General features: G+C 42.8%; 1 protein-coding gene across 4 annotated transcripts in view; it reads right to left on the bottom strand.

Annotated features, from left to right (window-relative positions):
* Window positions 1–421: 421 nt before the first annotated feature.
* Window positions 422–23,664, bottom strand: part of SENP1 (SUMO specific peptidase 1) — an 89,630-nt gene continuing 66,387 nt past the window's right edge. For all 4 annotated transcript variants that reach the window (XM_077297872.1, XM_077297874.1, XM_077297873.1 and 1 more), the window contains 4 exons: window positions 6,091–6,170; window positions 4,513–4,597; window positions 4,337–4,432; window positions 422–1,606 (listed from right to left, as the gene is read on the bottom strand). In XM_077297872.1, coding sequence (XP_077153987.1) covers window positions 1,544–1,606; window positions 4,337–4,432; window positions 4,513–4,597; window positions 6,091–6,170 — 324 coding nt within the window. In that variant the 3' untranslated portion in view covers window positions 422–1,543. The remainder of the gene's footprint in view (window positions 1,607–4,336; window positions 4,433–4,512; window positions 4,598–6,090; window positions 6,171–23,664) is intronic.

The following is a 23,664-nucleotide window of genomic DNA, read 5'->3' as shown; positions in this document are numbered from 1 at the left end:
CAGTATGTTTCCTGTCCTTTGTGAGCGGATCCCTTTCTCAGGTGTGCAGTCATGGGTGAAGGGAAAAAATATGGTATATGTCAGTGTATGGTCAGTGTTCACTTTTACCATCAGTGTTTTTTTCACAGATGGATAAATTACAAAGCTTCTCCTATCCTTCACAATGTTAAATACAGACAGTACACTGATGCCAACCATATGCTGTATGTTTCACGGACCTATAGACTTCTATTGGCCCTTTCCTTACGTGCTGCCAGAAAAGAAAAAAAATCACTCAGATTTGAACAGACACCTGAAACACCATGAATATGTGAATAGAACCATAGATTATAGTGGGTACGTGTTCAATCCGTGAAGAAAAAACAAAAACAAAACCAAAAAACCCCCGAAAAACCAAACACATGAGTAGAACACGCACGTGCAACATGGACATCCAAATGAGGTTTAATTCTTATAGTTAAACAACAACTTGACTTAAAAAAAACCCAAACAAACAAAAAAAAACAATTTAATACAGACATTGCTGAGGACTGTATAAATTGCAGGGACACTGCACATTACAAAAACAAAATTTTATTACCGTATTTAAATAAAATAAAACAAAAAACACTAAACAGCCATGTAAATGACAGATGGAGTATACAAACCAGTTGATAAATGCACTGCTGTAACTACAAAACTGATGTATAGAAAACATTTTCTAATCAGCAAGAAAACCCTTTAAGAAAAATAGCATCTTTGCCAGAGATGATCCTTGTCAGCCGTCAACATCCCCTAATCTGCTTCACTAGTCAAGTTCAGTTTTCGACAATTACTGAAAGCAGTAATTGCCATGCCCATAATGAGCTGGTATAAGCAGTTACAGAACTGAGGTAGGCCAGAAGCGCTATGTGATACCAGTACAAGAGGATATAGAATAATGTACAAATATATCATACACAATTATTCATTTACATTCTTTAGTAAATCTACTTTTGTGAGTTCTTACAATATAAAAGTAGAAATCAGAAAAGACAAAAATGGATGCAATACTTTAGTACACTTATATAAAAACAATACTTTACAATAATGTAAATATAAATTTCATCTTTTAGAAAGTACAAAAAAAAAACAAACAAAAAACAAAAAAGAAGACCCATGTCCAGTGTCTTTGCAAAATATGCCGAAATGACACATGCAGCACCAGGCCATTTGACGTATATGTTATACAATGCCACTTCAAAGTGAAGGAAACTGTACAGGCAGTCATGTTCGCATAAGATAGTGTTTATAGCAGATATGCGCTTTTCTTTTTATTAAAGGTATCAAAATTACAAACCTGTAATAACGTTAAATTGTGATATCAGAATAGGTCTTTCTTAAATAATATAAAAAAAAAGTCAAAGACATTGGCAATCAGGGCACTGTAGATCAGATCTGTCATAAATAACAGTGCGGTGCTAGCTTATTTTACAATCGTAAATGTGTGAAAATGCACTTAATTCTTGGTCCATGTTCAGCTCTGTAGATTGCCCAATCCTTCACTGGTGGGACACTGACACCATCAAAGCAACTTCTGGTGAATAATTTCATATACCATTCGTTTTCTAAAATAGGGCATGTGATTCTGCAAACACAAAGGGCAAGTTATTTTTGGGAGTCGTGGAAAGGAAAGGTGCAAGTCAAACATACACATAAGGGAAATTGGGAAATTGTCCAATTACAAAAAAACAAAACAAAGTTTGCCATTACAATAAAGGGGATCTGTCAGCAGGTTTTTGTAATCTGACAGCAGCATGAATACCAATAGTTAGGCTAGAGTCCAGTTTCCTCTAAGAGAAAGAAGGGTGGATCCAGCACTTCAAATAAAATGCCAAATTTTATTTCAAACAATTAAAACATGATTCAGATAAAAATTCACATTCTACAATGGAGGAGTCTAGCGTCCGAGGAGAAAGTCACAAGAGAAATTTGGTGTCCTGGTTGATGCGCTTTGTAGTGATCATTCTCTTTCATAATAGGTTATGGACTGCCTTCCCTTGGATTTGGGATCCTGTGATCTCAGTGATAGGTGAGCTGATCATATTTTTTCCTTTTCGAGTCCAGCTGGCAGATCTAGCAGAGCTCAGCTATTGAGCTGTACATAACCCTGTCCACACCACATCTTTTTGTGTACATTGCATAGTGTTGGGGTAGTTGGACTCAGAGGCATATGGCCAGTTGTCCTGTAGTAATAATTTCCTGCTGATAAAATATTGATTGTATGAAAACAGAAAAAAAAAAGTTAAACTGGACAACCTTATTCCATAGAAAGAAAAATGATGTTAGAAAATGTTCTATTCACAATGGAATTGGGCAGGATTATGTTCTAGCATTAAGCTACACATCGTGCGACAGCAGTTATCTGCCAACTCAAGTCGCTAAAAACCATTTGTCGAGATAAATTTAGAGTTCCAATTTTGCTACAATTAAGACCACCATGTTTGAGACTAGAAAAATTGAGTCGCATAGCATATGCAATTTGCACTGAAATCTATGACAAGTGTTGCGTGCGACCACGAGCAGAAAATGCACCACATTAGGAAACGGTCGTATAATGCAACAAGACAATAGGGAATTCTATCCAATGATACAACATGTCACGCGACTCATGACATCATGCAGTCCAAACCTAAGGCTACTTAGTGACATGTCGTACAACAATGAAATCTGTGCGCATTGCAACATCACATCTAATGATTTTCTATCGTGTTGGAATGGTTCTCAATTGGGTTGCTTTTTTTTTTTTTTTTTTTTTTTTTTTTAATGAGTTGCCAATTGCAAGTTGCATGTGAGTACCTTGCCGCAAACGTCACTGCAAGTCATTTGGGACTTTCGTGCCACCAGGCCATTTTTTTTTTTTTTTTTAAAGAGCTAAATCACATCTAAAATGGTCGTCACCTACATGTTGAACTTCTGTTATTAACCCCTTCACCCCTGGAGCTTTTTCCGTTTTTCCGTTTTCGTTTTTCGCTCCCCTCCTTCCCAGAGCCATAACTTTTTTATTTTTCCGTCAATTTGGCCATGTGAGGGCTTATTTTTTGCGGGACGAGTTGTACTTTTGAACGACATCATTGGTTTTAGCATGTCGTGTACTAGAAAACGGGAAAAAAATTCCAAGTGCAGTGAAATTGCAAAAAAAGTGCAATTCCACACTTGTTTTTTGCTTGCCTATTTTGCTAGGTTCACTAAATGCTAAAACTGACCTGCCATTATGATTCTCCAGGTCACTACGAGTTCATAGACACCTAACATGACTAGGTTATTTTTCACCTAAGTGGTGAAAAAAAAATCCAAACTTTGCAAAAAACAAAACAAAACAAAATTGCGCCATTTTCCGATACTCGTAGCGTCTCCATTTTTCGTGATCTGGGGTCAGGTGAGGGCTTATTTTTTGCGTGCCGAGCTGGCGTTTTTAATGATAGCATTTTGATGCAGATACGTTCTTTTGATCGCCCGTTATTGCATTTTAATGCAATGTCGTGGCGACCGAAAAAACGTAAATCTGGCGTTTCGAATTTTTTTCTCATTACGCCATTTAGCGATCAGGTTAATGCTTTTTTTTTATTGATAGATCGGGCGATTCTGAACGCGGCGATACCAAATATGTGTAGGTTGGGTTTTTTTTTTTAATTGATTTATTTTGATTGGGGCGAAAGGGGGGTGATTTAAACTTTTATATTTTTTTTATTTTTTTCACATTTTTAAAAACTTTTTTTTTTTTACTTTTGCCATGCTTCTATAGCCTTCATGGGAGGCTAGAAGCAGGCACAGCCCGATCGGCTCTGCTATGCAGCAGTGATCATAAGATCGCTGCTACACAGCAGATTTGCAGGTGTGCTGTGAGCGCCGACCACAGGGGGGTGCTCACAGCCACCGGCAATCAGTAACCATAGAGGTCTCAAGGACCTCTATGGTTACAATGGAGGAGCATCGCCGACCCCCGATCATGTGACGGGGGTCGGCGATGCGCTCATATCCGGCCGCACGGCCGGATGCGGTAGTTAAATGCCGCTGTCTGCGTTTGACAGCGGCATTTAACTAGTTAATAGGCACGCGCAGATCGCGATTCTGCTCGCGCCTATTGCGGGCACATGTCAGCTGTTCAAAACAGCTGACATGTCCCGGCTTTGATGTGCGCTCACCGCCGGAGCGCACATCAAAGCGGGGGTCCCGACATGTGACGTACTATACCGTCAGATGTCGGGAAGGGGTTAATGACTGTAGCCCCAGCGTAAGCAAAGGGGGGTTGACAGGGAGAAAAGATAACCCATGAACTGAATAATATTAACTTTAGTGCATAATGGAACATGCATACCTGTGTGAAGGTGATGGACTTATCTTTGGTAATGTAATCGGCATATTTGCAGGCAAACATTCCACAATCACTACCATTCATTTGTTGGGGAATCTCCTACAAAAAATATGAATTACACAAAGTTATAAGTAACAAAATATACATATTTCACATTTTCTATTAATCACAAAACTTACATCACTTGTCTTACTGCTTAGGTTCCATCCATTGGTATCAAAGGAAATTCCTTTCTTGTCCTGGCTTTCCTGTTTTAAATACTGCCTATGAGGAGAACACAAAGTATGGCTATAACACAAAATGCCAAGTGAAAGCTAGAACACCACAAAAAATGACTCATTGAAGTATCTGCGCACAATGCTTTATAGCAAACTGTTTCACTGGTGGATCCACCGTGCGATGCTTGCACCCACACCAGATTATCACATTGGTAATGGGACGGTTCTCTGGCTCTGCGCTGTGGTGGTCTGTCGAGAGCGGTGTTCCTTTCATGCATTAACAGGCACTTCCCTGTGCTCCTGAGCGAGGCTGAGCCAGGTATTTGTTTTCTATAGTTGCCACATTCAATAGGGTTGAGCAGCCGTAACAGGCACAACCGCTACTAAAACAGGGATCTGTGCCTGGTAAAGCATGGCGGGATCATTCAAACAAGTGACAACCTCCTCTCCAATCACTAGCTGCCTATACTAATTTTAAAATAACTGAAAAACTCCTTAGGCCTCATTCAGACATTTAATAAAATGTATCAGATTTGTGCAAATTTTCTTACATGAAAAAAAATTGAGAGTGTGGTGCGAGTGTCACATTCTCGGATACATCGAGAAATCTAAAAAAAAAAAAAAAATGTCCACCTTCTCCTCTGACAGTGAAAAATCAGACCGCACTTCGTCAAGAAGTGCAGTTTCATTTTTCACACCCATTGACTTGCATTGCCTATTTTGATCTGAATTCAGATTAAAAATCAAACATCTAATATTTTCTGCAGCTCACTCTGTCAGAGGAAGAAAGAAAAAAAAAAAAAGAAAAAAAAAAAAAAGATTTGCACATATAGATTATCACAGGTTTAAATGCTACCAGGGAAAAACACAGGTTTCACTCTTAGGCCGGCATCACACTGGCGTTTTAAACGGCTGAGTGCAATGCGATTGTAAAAAAAAAAAAAAAAAAATTCGCATTGCACTATATCATCCGAGTCACGTGCGTTATAAGCGGACCCCGGCAATGGAGGAGATGGAGAAATTCATTTCTCTGCCTCCACCGCAGCTGTGCTCTGATCCTCCCTGTGCGAGAGCAGGAGCCGAGTGTCATTAGCATATCGCATCGGATGCAATATGCCAGTGTGACGCCGGCCTTACATGAAAATCTGAACGAGGCCTTTAAAGTATGAAGTTCAGAGTCTGGGGGTTGGTCAGATATTATAAATACAATCTAAATACATTAAATGGCTTCATCTTAACACGTTATAGGTTTCCTTCGGTCTAGTTCACTCATCTTCCTCAGTATGACCTATAATCTTCATAAAAATCTTTTTGGCATTTTTAGTACTAGACACAGCAATTCTTAACATTACAGGACAGGCCTTGTGTTGGGCTTGTAGAGAAGTCACCTCAGCAGAGCATTATTTTCCCTTTATGGGGAAACACCACATTTCAGGTTTACATGAAACCCTGGCTTATAATGGAGGTTCCAGAATCTGCAATGAAGTCGTGCTCTTCAGCAACACCAGATTAATATCACCAAGTGTACGTGTTACTTACAGTAATATTCTACATGCTTCATTATTAAGTCCACCCATAGAGTCGTAGTAGGTTACAGTTTTCCTCCTAAAATCCACCACCTGCAAAATTAAAATATTGAAATAACGTCTTATTTCATACATTGATTGAAAACCCTGCAATATTTTTTTTAAGCTACATTATTCGTTCTAATTCCCCCATCAGTAATTGCCTAGTAATTTCACAAACTCAATTCAGCTTTATATGCCAACATACATGTATGCCTGTCTAAACCCTCAACAAAAGAAAGCATTGCTGGTTGTATCCACGATGAAAACGAGGGTACAAAAAAAAAAAAAAAAAAAGAAAGAAAAATGGCGCTGAGGAATAAGGCCTCTTAATGATAGCCGTAAAAGGCATAATCAGCAATCGTTAAGGGGTTAAATAGGTTTTAACTTGCTGAAAGGATCAGCTGTGATCCCATGCTGTAATGTCTGTATACTCTTTTCTTCCTTCCCTGTCCAGGAGCTGTGGTATGATCAGACCATATCCCTGCACAGTCAGACACAGCCATTACATACACTTAGGTCCATATGTATTTGGACAGAGACAACATTTTTCTAATTTTGGTTATAGACATTATCACAATGAATTTTGAACAAAACAATTCAGATGCAGTTGAAGTTCAGACTTTCAGCTTTCACTTGAGGGTATCCACATTAAAATTGGATGAAGGGTTTAGGAGTTTCAGCTCCTTAACATGTGCCACCCTGTTTTTAAAGGGACCAAAAGTAATTGGACAATTGACTTCAAGGCTATTTCATGGACAGGTATGGGCAGTCCCTTCGTTATGTCATTCTCAATTAAGCAGATAAAAGGCCTGGAGTTGATTTGAGTTGTGTTGCTTGCATTTGGAAGGTTTTGCTGTGAAGTAAACATGCGGTCAAAGGAGCTCTCCCTGCAGGTGAAGCAAGCCATCCTTAAGCTGCGACAACAGAAAAAACCCATCTGAGAAATTGCTACAATATTAGGAGTGGCAAAATCTACAGTTTGGTACATCCTGAGAAAGAAAGAAAGCACTGGTGAACTCATCAATGCAAAAAGACCTGGGCGTCCACGGAAGACAACAGTAGTGGATGATCGCAGAATAATCTCCATGGTGAAGAGAAACCCCTTCACAACAGCCAACCAAGTGACCAACACTCTCCAGGAGGTCGGCGTATCAATATCCAAATCTACCATAAAGAGAAGACTGCATGAAAGTAAATACAGAGGGTTCACTGCACGGTGCAAGCCACTCATAAGTGTCAAGAATAAAAAGGCTAGACTGGACTTTGCTAAAAAACATCTAAAAAAGCCAGCACAGTTCTGGAAGAACATTCTTTGGACAGATGAAACCAAGATCAACCTCTACCAGAATGATGGAAAGAGAAAAGTATGGCGAAGGCGAGGTACAGCTCATGATCCAAAGCATACCACATCATCTGTAAAACACGGCGGAGGCAGTGTGATGGCTTGGGCATGCATGGCTGCCAGTGGCACTGGGTCACTAGTGTTTATTGATGATGTGACACAGGACACAAGCAGCCAAATTAATTCTGAGGTATTCAGAGCCGCCATACTGTCTGCTCAGATCCAGCCAAATGCAGCCAAACTGATTGGCTTTGTTTTGGGTCATTGTCCATCTGTAGTATGAAACGACAACCAAAGCAACCCAGGAGTTTATTAAAGCAAAGAAGTGGAATATTCTTGAATGGCCAAGTCAGACACCTGATCTCAACCCAAATGAGCAGCATTTCACTTGTTAAAGACTAAACTTCGGACAGAAAGGCCCACAAACACACATCAACTGAAAACCACCGCAGTGAAGTCCTGGCAGAGCATCAAAAAGGAGGAAACACAGCGTCTGGTGATGTCCATGAGTTCAAGACTTCAGGCAGTCATTGCCATCAAAGGGTTTTCAACCAAGTACTAGAAATGAACATTTTATTTCAAATTATTTAATCTGTCCGATTACTTTTGGTCCCTTTAAAAAAAGGGTGGCACATGTTAAGGGGCTAAAACTCCTAAACACTTCATCCAATTTTAACCCCTTCATGACCTTGCCGTTTTTTGCAATTCTGACCAGTGTCCCTTTATGAGGTAACTCAGGAACGCTTCAACGGATCCTAGCGATTCTGAGATTGTTTTTTCGTGACATATTGGGCTTCATGTTAGTGGTAAATTTAGGTCGATAATTTCTGAGTTTATTTGTGAAAAAAACGGAAATTTGGCAAAAATTTTGAAAATTTCGCAATTTTCACATTTTGAATTTTTATTCTGTTAAACCAGAGAGTTATGTGACACAAAATAGTTAATAAATAACATTTCCCACATGTCTACTTTACATCAGCACAATTTTGGAAACAAATTTTTTTTTTGCTAGGAAGTTATAAGGGTTAAAATTTGACCAGTGATTTCTCATTTTTACAACAAAATTTACAAAATCATTTTTTTTAGGGACCACCTCACATTTGAAGTCAGTTTGAGGGTTCTATATGGCTGAAAATACCCAAAAGTGACACCATTCTAAAAACTGCACCCCTCAAGGTGCTCAAAACCACATTCAAGAAGTTTATTAACCCTTCAGGTGTTTCACAGCAGCAGAAGCAACATGGAAGTAAAAAATGAACATTTAACTTTTTAGTCACAAAAATGATATTTTAGCGAAATTTTTTTTATTTTCCCAAGGGTAAAAGGAGAAACTGGACCACGGACGTTGTTGTCCAATTTGTCCTCAGTACGCTGATACCTCATATGTGGGGGTAAACCACTGTTTGGGCGCACGGCAGGGCTCGGAAGGGAAGGAGCGCCATTTGACTTTTTCAATGAAAAATTGGCTCCAATCTTTAGCGGACACCATGTCACGTTTGGAGAGCCCCCGTGTGCCTAAACATTGGAGCTCCCCCACAAGTGACCACATTTTGGAAACTAGACCCCCCAAGGAACTTATCTAGAAGCATAGTGAGCACTTTAAACCCCCAGGTGCTTCACAAATTGATCCGTAAAAATGAAAAAGTACTTTTTTTTTCACAAAAAAATTATTTTAGCCTCAATTTTTTCATTTTCACATGGGCAACAGGATAAAATGGATCCTAAATTTTGTTGGGCGATTTCTCCTGAGTACACCAATACCTCACATGTGGGGGTAAACCACTGTTTGGGCACATGGTAAGGCTCGGAAGGGAAGGAGCGCCATTTGACTTTTTGAATGAAAAATTATCTCCATCGTTAGCGGACACCATGTCGCGTTTGGAAAGCCCCTGTGTGCCTAAACATTGGAGCTCCTCCACAAGTGACCCCATTTTGGAAACTAGACCCCCCAAGGAACTCATCTAGAGGCATAGTGAGCACTTTAAACCCCCAGGTGCTTCACAAATTGATCCGCAAAAATGAAAAAGTACTTTTTTTTCACACAAAATTTCTTTTAGCCTCAATTCTTTCATTTTCACATGGGCAACAGGATAAAATGGATCCTAAAATTTGTTGGGCAATTTCTCCTGAGTATGCCGATACCTCATATGTGGGGGTAAACCACTGTTTGGGTGCACGGCAAGGCACGGAAGGGGAGGCGTGCCATTTGACTTTTTGAATGGAAAATTAGCTCCAATCGTTAGCGGACACCATGTCGCGTTTGGAGAGCCCCTGTGTGCCTAAACATTGGAGCTCCCGCACAAGTGACCCCATTTTGGAAACTAGACCTCCCAAGGAACTAATCTAGATGTGTGGTGAGCACTTTGAACCCCCAAGTGCTTCACAGAAGTTTATAACGCAGAGCCATGAAAATAAAAAATAATTTTTCTTTTCTCAAAAATGATTTTTTAGCCCACAATTTTTTATTTTCCCAAGGGTAATAGGAGAAATTGGACCCCAAAAGTTGTTGTCCAGTTTCTCCTGAGTACGCTGATACCCCATATGTGGGGGTAAACCACTGTTTTGGCACACGTCGGGGTTCGGAAGGGAAGTAGTGACGTTTTGAAATGCAGACTTTGATGGAATGCTCTGCGGGCATCAGGTTGCGTTTGCAGAGCCCCTGATGTGCCTAAACAGTAGGAACTCCCCACAAGTGACTCCATTTTGGAAACTAGACCCCCAAGGGAACTTATCTAGATGTGTGGTGAGCACTTTGAACCCCCAAGTGCTTCACAGAAGTTTATAACGCAGAGCCGTGAAAATAATAAATGTGTTTCCTTTCCTCAAAAATATTTTTTTAGCCCAGAATTTTTTATTTTTGCAAGAGTAACAGGAGAAATTGGACACCAAAAGTTGTTGTCCAGTTTCTCCTGAGTACGCTGATACCCCATATGTGGGGGTAAACCACTGTTTGGGTACATGCCGGGGCTCGGAAGGGAAGTAGTGACGTTTTGGAATGCAGACTTTGATGGAATGGTCTGCGGGCATCATGTTACGTTTGCAGAGCCCCTGATATGCCTAAACAGTAGAAACCCCCCACAAGTGACCCCATTTTGGAAACTAGACCCCCCAAGGAACTTATCTAGATGTGTGGTGAGCACGTTCAACCCCCAAGTGCTTCACAGAAGTTTACAACGCAGAGCCGTGAAAATAAAAAATCATTTTTCTTTCCTCAAAAAAGATGTTTTAGCAAGCAATTTTTTATTTTCACAAGGGTAACAGGAGAATTTGGACCCCAATATTTGTTGCCCAGTTTGTTGTGAGTACGCTGATACCCCATATGTGGGGGTAAACCACTGTTTGGGCACACGTCAGGGCTCGGAAGGGAAGTCGTGACATTTGAAATGCAGACTTTGATGGAATGGTCTGCGGGCGTCACATTGCATTTGCAGAGCCCCTGATGTGCCTAAACAGTAGAAACACCCCACAAGTGACCCCATTTTGGAAACTAGACCCCCGAAGGAACTTAACTAGATGTGTGGTGAGCACTTTCAACCCCCAAGTGCTTCACAGAAGTTTATAACGCAGAGCCGTGAAAATAAAAAATAATTGTTCTTTCCTCAAAAATTATGTTTTAGCAAGTAATTTTTTATTTTTGCAAGGGTAACAGGAGAAATTGGACCCCAACAGTTGTTGCCCAGTTTGTCCTGAGTACGCTGGTACCCCAAATGTGGGGGTAAACCACTGTTTGGGCGCACGTCGGGGCTTGGAAGGGCGGGAGCACCATTTGACTTTTTGAACGCAAGATTGGCTGGAATCAATGGTGGCGCCATGTTGCGTTTGGAGACCCCTGATGTGCCTAAACAGTGGAAACCCCTCAATTCTAACTTCAACACTAACCCCAACACACCCCTAATCCTAATCCCAACTGTAGCCATAACCCTAATCACAACCCTAACCCCAACACACCCCTAACCACAACCCTAACCGCAACACAACCGTAACCCTAATTCCAACCCTAATCCTAACCCTAATCCCAACAGTAACCCTAATCCCAACCCTAACCACAACTGTAACCCCAACACACCCCTAACCCTATCCGTAACCCTAACCACAAGCCTATTCTTAACCCTATTTCCAACCCTAGCCCTAATTCCAACCCTAACCCTAAGGGTATGTGCCCACGTTGCGGATTCGTGTGAGATTTTTCCGCACGATTTTTGAAAAATCTGCAGGTAAAAGGCACTGCGTTTTGCCTGCGGATTTACAGCAGATTTCCAGTGTTTTTTTGTGCGGATTTCACCTGCAGATTCCTATTGAGGAACAGGTGTAAAACGCTGCGGAATCCGCACAAAGAATTGACATGCTGCGGAAAATACAATGCAGCGTTTCTGCACGGAATTTTCCGCACCATGGGCACAGCAGATTTGGTTTTCCTTAGGTGTACATGGTACTGTAAACCTGATGGAAAACTGCTTCGAATTCGCAGCGGCCAATCCGCTGCGGATCCGCGGCCAATCCGCTGCCAATCCGCTGCGGATCCGCGGCCAATCCGCTGCAGATCCGCGGCCAATCCGCTGCCGATCCGCTGCGGATCCGCTGCGGATCCGCTGCCAATCCGCTGCCGATCCGCTGCAGATCCGCGGCCAATCCGCTGCCGATCCGCTGCCGATCCGCGGCCGATCCGCTGCCGATCCGCGGCCGATCCGCGGCGGATCCGCGGCGGATCCGCGGCGGATCCGCGGCCGATCCGCGGCCGATCCGCGGCCGATCCGCTGCGGATCCGCGGCCGAGCCGCTCTGTGTGCACATGACATAACCCTACCCCTAACCCTACCCGTAACCCTAACCCTACCCCTAGTTCTAACCCTAACCCTAGTGGAAAAAGAAAAAAAAAATTTTCTTTATTTTATTATTGTCCCTACCTATGGGGGTGATAAAGGGGGGGGTTTATTTATTATTTTTTTATTTTGATCGCTGTGGTAGAACCTACCACAGCGATCAAAATGTACCTGTAACGAATCTGCCAGCCTGCAGATTCGGCGGGCGTACTGAGCATGCGCCCGCCATCTTAGAAGATGGCGGCGCCCAGGGAGAAGACGGACCGACTTCGGGAGGATCGGTAAGTATGAGGGGGTGGTGGGGGGGTGGATCGGAGCACAGGGGGGGGGATCGGAGGACGGGGGGAGCGGACAGGAGCACGGGGGAGCGGGCAGGAGGACAGGGGAGCGGGCAGGAGGACGGAGAGGACCGGGCCACATAACGGACGACTGGGGAGGAGATCGGGGGCGGTGGGGGGGGCCAGTACATGATTTCCAGCCATGGCAGATGCTATTGCAGCATCGGCCATGGCTGGATTGCAATATTTCACCATTTTCATAGGTGAAATATTGCAAATTGCTCTGATTGGCTGTTGAAAGTGCAACAGCCAATCAGAGCGATCGTAGCCACGTGGGGGCAAAGCCACCCCCCCTAGGCTGAAGTACAACTCCCCCTCTCCCTGCAGATCGGGTAAAATAGGAATTAACCCTTTCACCCGATCTGCAGGGATGCGATCATTCCATGACGCCGCATAGGCGTCATGGGTCGGGAAGGGGTTAATGTGGATACCCTCAAATGAAAGCTGAAAGTCTGAACTTCAACTGCATCTGAATTGTTTTGTTTAAAATTCATTGTGGTAATGTCTATAACCAAAATTAGAAAAATGTCTGTTCAAATATATATGGACCTAACTAAGTAATGGTGCACATTTATGAAATCTCAGCACAGGCACATTTTTTTTTTTTTTTTTTTTTCCTAAACACATCCAGTTGTGGAACTTTTTTTTTTATTTCAAGATCTATTAAAAATGTACTTTTCTTTCATGAGATAAGCCATTTAATCTGACAGAAGGAGCATAGTCCAGAAGCATGCCATTCCAAGAGCAACTGCATCAGGCAATCAATGAGTTACCAAGTCAGGCAGTGGTCTGCTGATCAAGATAACTGTTTAACCTCTTCACTACATGTGACAAGTTTATGTCATGGCCAGGAAGGCATTCTCACAAAAGATCATCAATTTATGTCATGGCGATCAGCTCCTGTGCCAACACAATTGTCACTGGAAGCTTGGAGCAAGTCATACACTGCACCAGGCCATCTTCCCAAATGCTGCAGATGGCGAAGGCTGGGAGAGGGAGGGGGTTCTCCTACCTGATCGGCACCCCCCAACATCATGGCTAAGGCGAGATCGTTGACATGGCGACCTCTGGGTCTGCCAGCTATGGAGGCCTGTTTAGACCATGCCAGGAGCTTGTTCTATGCAGCTTCTGTCAGTGTAACACTGACCGCTATAATGCATTGCAATGCATTATACCAGCAATCAGCGTAATAAAAGTTAAAGTCCCATAGAGGAACTACCGTATATACTAGAGTATAAGCCGACCCGAGTATAAGCAGAGACCCCTAATTTTGCCACAAAAAAACTGGGAAAACTTAATGACTCGAGTATAAGCCTAGGTTGGAAAATGCAGCAGCTAATGGTAAATGTCAAAAATAAAAATAGGTACCAATAAAAGTAAAAATAATTGAGACTTCGGTAGGTTAAGTGTTTTTGAATATCCATATTGAATCAGGAGCCCCATATAATGCTCCACAAATGCTGATTATGGCCCCATAAGATGCTCTATACAGTCATTTGCCCCATGTGATGCTCCACAAATGCTGATTATGGCCCCATAAGATGCTCCATACAGTCATTTGCCCCATGTAATGCTCCATAAATGATTATGGCCCCATAAGATGCTACATACAGTCAATTGCCCCATATGCTGTTGCTGCGATAAAAAAAAAAAATAATAATAATAATCCCATACTCACCTCTCGTCACTCAGGCCCCTGGCACTTTCTATATTCACCTGCTCCGCGTTCCACCGCCGCCGGCACGTTCCCCATCCACTGCACTGACTGCTCAGGCAGAGGGCGGTGCGCACTAATCACATCATCGCGCCCTCTGACCTGAGCGTCAGTGCAGAGGATACAGAAGACGGCGCGGCGGCCGGCGACTGGAACGGAGGACAGGTGAATATAGCACACTGCATTATACTCACCTGCTCCTGGCGCGGTCCCTGCTTCCCCGGCAGCCTCTTCCTTTTTTGAGCGGTCACATGGTACCGCTCATTACAGTAATGAATATGCGGCTCCACCCCTATGAGTGGAGTGGGATCCAAATTCATTACTGTAATGAGCGGTACCATGTGACCGCTCACTACAGGAAGGTGGTGCCGTCGCCGGGGAACCAGGGACCGCACCAGGAGCAGGTGAGCATGCCTAGATTGCTGCCACTCCACCTCCCCTGCCGACCCCTGGGTATGACTCGAGTATAAGCCGAGAGGGGCCATTTCAGCCTAAAAAAATGGGCTGAAATTCTCGGCTTATACTCGAGTATAGACGGTACATAAAAAACAACAATAATAAAAAAAAAATCCAAAAAAAATCAATCAATAAATACATGTATATTTGTGTTATAAAACAAAAAAGCAAGTCCCCACTCAGGTCTGTCATCTGTTAATGGAAATATAGGGGGCTCCCACGTTACTGGTAGCACAAGGCTCTGAAAAAGGGGTGTGAGGTGCAAACAAATACTGCACTCCCAAATGCACCACTCTGCTCAACAGCGTGTCTAAACCACGTTTGGCATTTCTGTAACAATGAGAGCCCCCATAATTTACAGATGTGTGTGTGCAAAAGCATGAGCTGGGCATAATGTACAGGAACTACAACAGCAGATTTGCAATTTTCACTCAGCAACATCCACCACTGCTTGTTTCTGGAAAACAATCAAAATTGTCACTACACCTGTAGATAAATTTCCAGAGGGGTGTAATTTCCAAAATGGGGGTCACTTGATTCCGCTCTTCTAGCACTTAGGGGCTTTGTATATGGAGTCTCCAAACTATTCTAGGAAAATCTGCGCTCCAGGAGGCAAATACCCCTCCATCCCTCCCGAGTCTCTCCATATGGCTAGGTAGTGCTGTACAGTCGCATGTGGGGTATTGTCACGTTCAATAGAAGTTGTGGGACAAATGTAGGGCCATTTTTACCAATTTCCGTGTGTGAAAACATAAAATCTTAGGCTATAACAAAATTTATGTGGTAAAAATGTAATTTTCTCTTCACTGCTTAATGGTATAAAATACTGTGAGCCACCTGTGATGTCAGTATGATCACTGCACCCCTAGATGAATTAATGGAATGGAGTAGTTTGTAAAATGGGGTCACTTATGGGGAGGAGGGGGGTTTCTGCTATTCTGGCACCCCATGGGCTCTCCCAGTGGGTCATGGCACCCATTAACAGTAAAATCTGCACTATAATATGGAGCTCCTTCCCTTCTGAGCTTTTCACTGTGTCTGAAAAGTATGTCCAGATAACATGTAGGGTATTGGTGCACTCTGAAGAAATTACACAACCCGAGGTCGATTTTTTCCTATTAGCCCTCATAACAATAAAAAACTTGGGGACAAAACATTTTTGTGTTAAAAATGTAATTATTCTTTCCTCACCACCCAATGGTATAAATATCTGGGTGTAAATATGATCACTGCACCCATAGATGAATTCATAGGGGGTTTCGTTTGTAAAATGAGGTCACTTGTTCTGCTGTTCTGGCACCTCAGGGGCTCTGCCAATGTGACATGGCACCCGCAAACCAGTCTAAAAATCTGAACTCCAATATGGTGCCTCAAAACTGTACTAATGAGACTGGTGCATTTTTCCCTGTTAGCATTGTGATAATGAAAACATTTTGCAGGAAAAACTAGATTTTTTTTATTTTTGTATTTTTACAGCTACAAATTATAAACTTCTGTGAAGCACCTGAAGGTTCAAGGTGCTCAACACAGATTCCAAGATTCATTTCTTGAAGTGTCTAATTTCCAAAATGTGTTATCTTGTGGGGGGTTTCCACAGTTAAGGCACATCAGGGGCTCTCCATACAAGACATGACGTCCGCTTTCAATTGCGGCTATTTTTAAGTTCAAAACGTCAAATTGTGCAGCTTCCCCTTAGAGTTCAGCTGTGTTCCAAAACCGTAGTTTTCCCTCACATATGGGGTATGTGTAAAAAAGTTTTCTCCTTTTATGTGAAAATAAGTAATGTAGACCTAAAGTTAAATTATGAAAAAATATTAATTTTTACTTCTACATTCATTCCAATAATTCCTGTAAACTGCTAAATTTTCATTAAAATGTAAATATTTTCACAAACGCAAAAAATATTGGCCTAAATTTACCACCAACATGAAGTACATACAAGGTGTCACGAAATACAAACTGATTGGGAGCCGTTGAAGCGTTCCAGAGTCATTACCTCAAGTTGACACTGGTCAGAATTGTAAACTAAGGGTTTAAGAGGCTTGCAATAAAGCAGAAAGAAATTATATCTTTCTAAAACGAAAGGCTATAGTTGACATTTATCTCAGTACCGCCATGTCAACAGTAAAATAAAGTTATGGCTTTTGTAAGCACAGTAGGAAAAAAAAAAATGTGAGCACAAAAATCAAAATTTGAGTTAACAAGAAGACTTCTTGTCATCTTAGGAGGTATCTCTTGGTACCTCCTATCAACTAGGTCAACAAAAACTTCATAATTCAAACACCATTCTTTCAAAATGAGCCGTGTGTAATTTTATATTAATGGGCTATTCTAAGAATAGGTCAATCAACTGATCAGTGGGGTGCGACACCCGGCAGTCGCTGCCGGTTGGATGGGATCTGTTGCAGAGCTGCTTAGTTCCATCAACTCTATAGTGGCCACAGGTGGGTACTGCACATCAGTCCCTATTTGAATGAATAGGAGTGGATCTAGTGTACCTCACTACAGCCACTATACAGTTAACAGAGCAATGATGTCCTGCTCTGCAGATGAGCATATTCATTGGAACCCAGCACAGAGAACAGATGATCGGCAAGGCTGATGTCAGAAGAATAATATTTCACATCATCTTTGACAAGGGCCTGGATGAATGCTTCATCTCAAGACCAAAAACACTGAACCCAAATGCAAGTCAAACATATCTTGAGTTGTAGTTCTCAAACTGTACAGGAACTCTGAACTAGCCGGAGGATTACAGCTGTACGATACTAGTTCTTCGGAAACATATTGCTTTATTATGAAGAGTTTTCAGGACAAGCCTTCACATAGGGAGTTCTTGTATGTATCAGCCATGTTTTCATACAGACAACACATCTTTTAAAGGAAATCTGTCACCAAGTTTTTGCTACCCCATCTGAGAGCAGGATAATATGGGACAGAGGCTCCGATTCCAGCAATGAATACTGGGCTGCTTGCCCAAGAATACAAAAAAGGTATTGTAGAAAAACAGTGACCGCTATTACAGGGAGACAAAGTGATAGGGGATATAATTAGGTCCAAACCTAGTTTCGTATTTAGGAAAGCCTGTAACTTAGCAAGTAAAATAGCACCAACAGTAGTGAGGAAAACTCACATTATGTATTTTGAGGAGGAATAAAGCTTTTTTGCAATGGGAAAACATGATCCAGCACACACCCTTAACACCTCCGAAAAGGTATGCACAACAATAAAAACACATAGAACATGGCTACACTAAAGGTGTAATATACTGTATAAAATTCCTGTGCCAGAAACACTACATAGTAAATTAGGGAGACAAAAAGATCATATAGGGTTTTATCCTAAGATTAAAATGCGTTTTTTTAACAGGGAGCTGCTCACCTGATGGTATAAAGCAAAAGCATGTACGTATTGGCTGCTGCAGATCCAAGGGCCGCCACGCGACCTTCTAAGAGACGTGGTGCAGGATAGTTAGTGGATTAAGTCCGCGCCGCCACAATAATACAGATTCGGATGTAATGAAGAATTCTGGTGGTTTATTCAACGTGTTTCAAGGTCTCTCTGACCCCTTCATCAGGAAAACACCACAAAGATATCACATATATCTTTGTGGTGTTTTCCTGATGAAGGGGTCAGAGAGACCTTGAAATACATTGAATAAACCACCAAAATTCATCATTACACCCGAATCTGTATTATTGTGGCGGCGCGGGCTTAATCCACAAACTATCCTGCACCACGTCTCAGAAACACTACGTAGGCAGGACCAAACGTGAGCTGCCAATAAGATTGGAGGAACACATTTATAATACCCAGAGACCGTGTACTGGGCCCCCCCTTGTCACTACATTATAAATTGGCACACAATGAGAATAGAATGGGAAGAGCTTTCTGGGGTGTGGAATAAGTGGAAAAACGTTTGAGAGGGGGAGACTTAAAACAAAATGTCAAGGGTGGAAAGTAGATGATTTTACATAAAACACATTAACCCCTTAGTGACTGGGCCAAATATTTAAAATCTGACCAGTGTCACTCTGGTAATTCTGGAACACCAACATATCCCAGCGATTTTGACATTGTTTTTTGTGACACATACTTTAACCCCTTCATGACCCAGCCTATTTTGGCCTTAATGACCTGGCCGTTTTTTGCAATTCTGACCAGTGTCCCTTTATGAGGTAATAACTCAGGAACGCTTCAACGGATCCTAGCGGTTCTGAGATTGTTTTTTCGTGACATATTGGGCTTCATGTTAGTGGTAAATTTAGGTCAATAATTTCTGCGTTTATTTGTGAAAAAAATGGAAATTTGGCAAAAATTTTGAAAATTTCGCAATTTTCAAATTTTGAATTTTTATTCTGTTAAATCAGAGAGTTATGTGACACAAAATAGTTAATAAATAACATTTCCCACATGTCTACTTTACATCAGCACAATTTTGGAACCAAATTTTTTTTTTGCTAGGAAGTTATAAAGGTTAAAATTTGACCAGTGATTTCTCATTTTTACAACAAAATTTACAAAATCATTTTTTTTTAGGGACCACCTCACATTTGAAGTCAGTTTGAGGGGTCTATATGGCTGAAAATACCCAAAAGTGACCATTCTAAAAACTACACCCCTCAAGGTGCTTAAAACCACATTCAAGAAGTTTGTTAACCCTTCAGGTGTTTCACAGCAGCAGAAGCAACATGGAAGGAAAATATGAACATTTAACTTTTTATTCACAAAAATGATCTTTTAGCAACATTTTTTTTATTTTCCCAAGGGTAAAAGGAGAAACTGGACCATGAACGTTGTTGTCCAATTTGTCCTGAGTACGCTGATACCTCATATGTGGGGGTAAACCACTGGTTGGGCGCACGGCAGGGCTCGGAAGGGAAGGAGCGCCATTTGACTTTTTGAATGAAAAATGATCTCCATCGTTAGCGGACATCATGTCGCGTTTGGAGAGCCCCTGTGTGCCTAAACATTGGAGCTCCCCTACAAGTGACCCCATTTTGGAAACTAGACGCCCCAATGAACTTATCTAGATGCATAGTGAGCACTTTAAACCCTTATGTGCTTCAGAAATTGATCCATAAAAACGAAAAAGTGCTTTTTTTTTTCACAAAAAAATTTCTTTTAGCCTCAATATTTTCATTTTCACATGGGCAACAGGATAAAATGGATCCTAAAATTTGTTGGCCAATTTCTCCTGAGTACGCCGATATCTCATATGTGGGGGTAAACCACTGTTTGGGCGCACGGCAAGGCTCGGAAGGGAAGGAGCGCCATTTGACTTTTTGAATGGAAAATTAGCTCCAATCATTAGCGGACACCATGTCGCCTTTGGAGAGCCCCTGTGTGCCTAAACACTGGAGCTCCCCCACAAGTGACCCCATTTTGGAAACTAGACCCCCCAAGGAACTTATCTAGATGCATAGTGAGCACTTTAAACCACCAGGTGCTTCACAGAAGTTTATAACGCAGAGCCGTGAAAGTAAAACATTTTTCTTTCCTCAAAAATGATTTTTTAGCCCGGACTTTCTTATTTTCCCAAGGGTAACAGGGGAAATTGGACCCCAATAATTATTGTCCAGTTTCTCCTGAGTACGCTGATACCCCATATGTGGGGGTAAACCACTGTTTGGGCACACGGCAGGGTTCGGAAGGGAAGGCATGCCATTTGGCTTTTTGAATGGAAAATTAGCTCCAATCATTAGCGGACACCATGTCGCGTTTGGAGAGCCCCTGTGTGCCTAAACATTGGAGCTCCCCCACAAGTGACCCCATTTTGGAAACTAGACCTCCGAAGGAACTAATCTAGATGTGTGGTGAGCACTTTGAACCCCAAAGTGCTTCACAGAAGTTTATAACGCAGAGCCATGAAAATAAAAAAATTTTATTTTCTAAAAAATGATATTTTAGCCCTGAATTTTTTATTTTCCCAAGGGTAACAGGAGAAATTTGACCCCAAAAGTTGTTGTCCAGTTTCTCCTGAGTACGCTGATACCCCATATGTGGGGGTAAACCACTGTTTGGGCACATGTCGGGGTTCGGAACGGAAGTAGTGACATTTTGAAATGCAGACTTTGATGGAATGCTCTGCGGGCGTCACGTTGCGTTTGCAGAGCCCCTGATGTCCCTAAACAGTAAACCCCCCCCACAAGTGACCCCATTTTGGAAACTAGACCCCCAAAGGAACTTATCTAGATGTGTGTTGAGCACTTTGAACCCCCAAGTGCTTCACAGAAGTTTACAACGCAGAGCTGTGAAAATAAAAAATCATTTTTCGTTCCTCAAAAATGATGTTTTAGCAAGCAATTATTTATTTTCACAAGGCTAAAAGGAGAAATTGGACCCCAATAGTTGTTGCCCAGTTTGTCTCGAGTATGCTGGTATCCCATATGTGGGGGTAAACCACTGTTTGGGCACACGCCGGGGCTCGGAAGGGAAGTAGTGACATTTTGAAATGCAGACTTTGATGGAATGGTCTGCGGGCGTCACGTTGCATTTGCAGAGACCCTGATGTGTCTAAACAGTAGAAACCCCCCACAAGTGACCCTATTTTGGAAACTAGACCCCCAAAGGAACTTATCTAGATATGTGGTGAGCACTTTGAACCCCCAAGTGCTTCACAGAAGTTTACAACGCAGAGCCGTGAAAATAAAAAATCATTTTTATTTCCTCAAAAATGATGTTTTAGCAAGCAATTTTTTATTTTCACAAGGGTAACAGATGAAATTGGACACCAATAGTTGTTGCCCAGTTTGTCCCGAGTATGCTGGTACTCCGTACGTGGGGGTAAACCACTGTTTGGTTGCACGTTGGGGCTCGGAAGGGAGGGTGCACCATTTGACTTTTGGAACGCAAGATTGGCTGGAATCAATGGTGGCGCCATGTTGCTTTTGGAGACCCCTGATGTGCCTAAACAGTGGAAACCTCTCAATTCTAACTCCAACACTAACCCCAACACACCCCTAACCCTAACCCCAACACACCCCTAACCACAACCCTAACCCAACACACCCCTAACCCTAATCCCAACCCTAATTTCAACCCTAACCCCAACACACCCCTAACCATAACCCTAACCACAAGCCTAATCTTAAACCTATTTCCAACCCTAGCCCTAAGGCTATGTGCCCACGTTGTGGATTCGTGTGAGATTTTTCCGCACCATTTTTGAAAAATCCACAGGTAAAAGGCACTGCGTTTTACCTGCGGATTTACCACAGATTTCCAGTGGTTTTTGTGCGGATTTCACCTGCGGATTCCTATTGAGGAACAGGTGTAAAACGCTGCGGAATCCGCACAAAGAATTGACATGCTGCGGAAAATACAACGCAGCGTTTCTGCCCGGTATTTTCCGCACCATGGGCACAGCGGATTTGGTTTTCCAAAGATTTACATGGAACTGTAAACCTGTTGGAAAACTGCTACGAATCCGCAGCAGCCAATCCGCTGCGGATCCGCAGCCAAATCCACACCGTGTGCACATAGCCTAATTCTAAGGCTATGTGCACACACTGCGGAAAACGATGCGGATCCGCAGCTGCGGGTCTGCAGCAGTTTCCCTTGAGATTATAGTTCAATGTAAACCTATGGGAAACAAAAAACGCTGTACCCATGCTGCGGAAAAAACTGCGCGGAAACGCAGCGGTTTACATTCCGCAGCATGTCACTTCTTTCTGCGGATTCCGCAGCGGTTTTACAACTGCTCCAATAGAAAACCGCAGTTGTAAAACCGCAGTGAAATCCGCAGAAAAACCACGTTGAATCCGCGATAAGTCCGCAGCGGTTTTACACTGCAAATTTATCAAATGCGCTGTGGAAAAATCCACAGAGGACCAGAATACCCTAACCCTAAGGAAAAATCCACAGAGGACCAGAAAACCCTAACCCTAACCCCAACCCTAACCCTAACCCTGGTTCTGAACCTAGTGGGGAAAAAAAAATATATATATATTTTCTTTATTTTATTGTTGTCCCTAGCTATAAGGGTGATAAAGGGGGGGTCATTTACATTTTTTATTTTGATTACTGTGATAGGTTTTCACAGTGATCAAAATGTACATGGAACGAATCTGCCGGCAGGCAGATTCGGCGGGCGTACTGCGCATGCGCCCGCCATTTTGGAAGATGGCGGCGCCCAGGGAGGAGACGGACCGACACCGGGAGGCTCGGTAAGTATGTGGGGGTAAGGGGGGGGAGCTCGGGGGGTGGATCGGAGCACAGGGGAGGTGGATCGGAGCAAGGAAGGAGCGGGCAGGAGGACGGAGAGGACCGGGCCACATAACGGACGACTGGGGAGGAGATCGGGGGCGGTGGGGCAGAACATGATTTCCAGCCATGGCAGATGCTATTGCAGCATCGGCCATGGCTGGATTGCAATATTTCACCATTTTCATAGGTGAAATATTGCAAATTGCTCTGATTGGCTGTTGCACATTCAACAGCCAATCAGAGCGATCGTAGCCACGTGGGGGCAAAGCCACCCCCCCTGGGCTGAAGTACAACTCCCCCTCTCCCTGCAGATCGGGTGAAACAGGAGTTAACCCTTTCACCCGATCTGCAGGGACGCGATCATTCTGTGACACAGCATATGCGTCACAGATCGGATTGGCACCGACTTTCATGACGCATACGCTGTGTCACAGGTCGGGAAGGGGTTAATAATGGCAATACACATGCGGATGTATCGTTTTGACATGCCCCCATCTGCACAAAACGCAACTTGTTGCGTACCCGTGCGGTCGGCGGGTGCGTCAAAATAACGCATCCGCATGTCCTGCGTACCCAGTGTTAAAGATAGGCACGCAGGACGCATGCAGAAGTTGCGGAGCTTAACGGACGATGTACGCAGCCCTCCTCAAACACAAAGGTGAACTTGG

The sequence above is a fragment of the Ranitomeya variabilis genome, chromosome 3 (assembly GCF_051348905.1).
Source record: "Ranitomeya variabilis isolate aRanVar5 chromosome 3, aRanVar5.hap1, whole genome shotgun sequence".
Taxonomy (NCBI): Eukaryota; Metazoa; Chordata; class Amphibia; order Anura; family Dendrobatidae; genus Ranitomeya; species Ranitomeya variabilis.
This window is presented reverse-complemented; position numbering and strand designations above follow the sequence as displayed.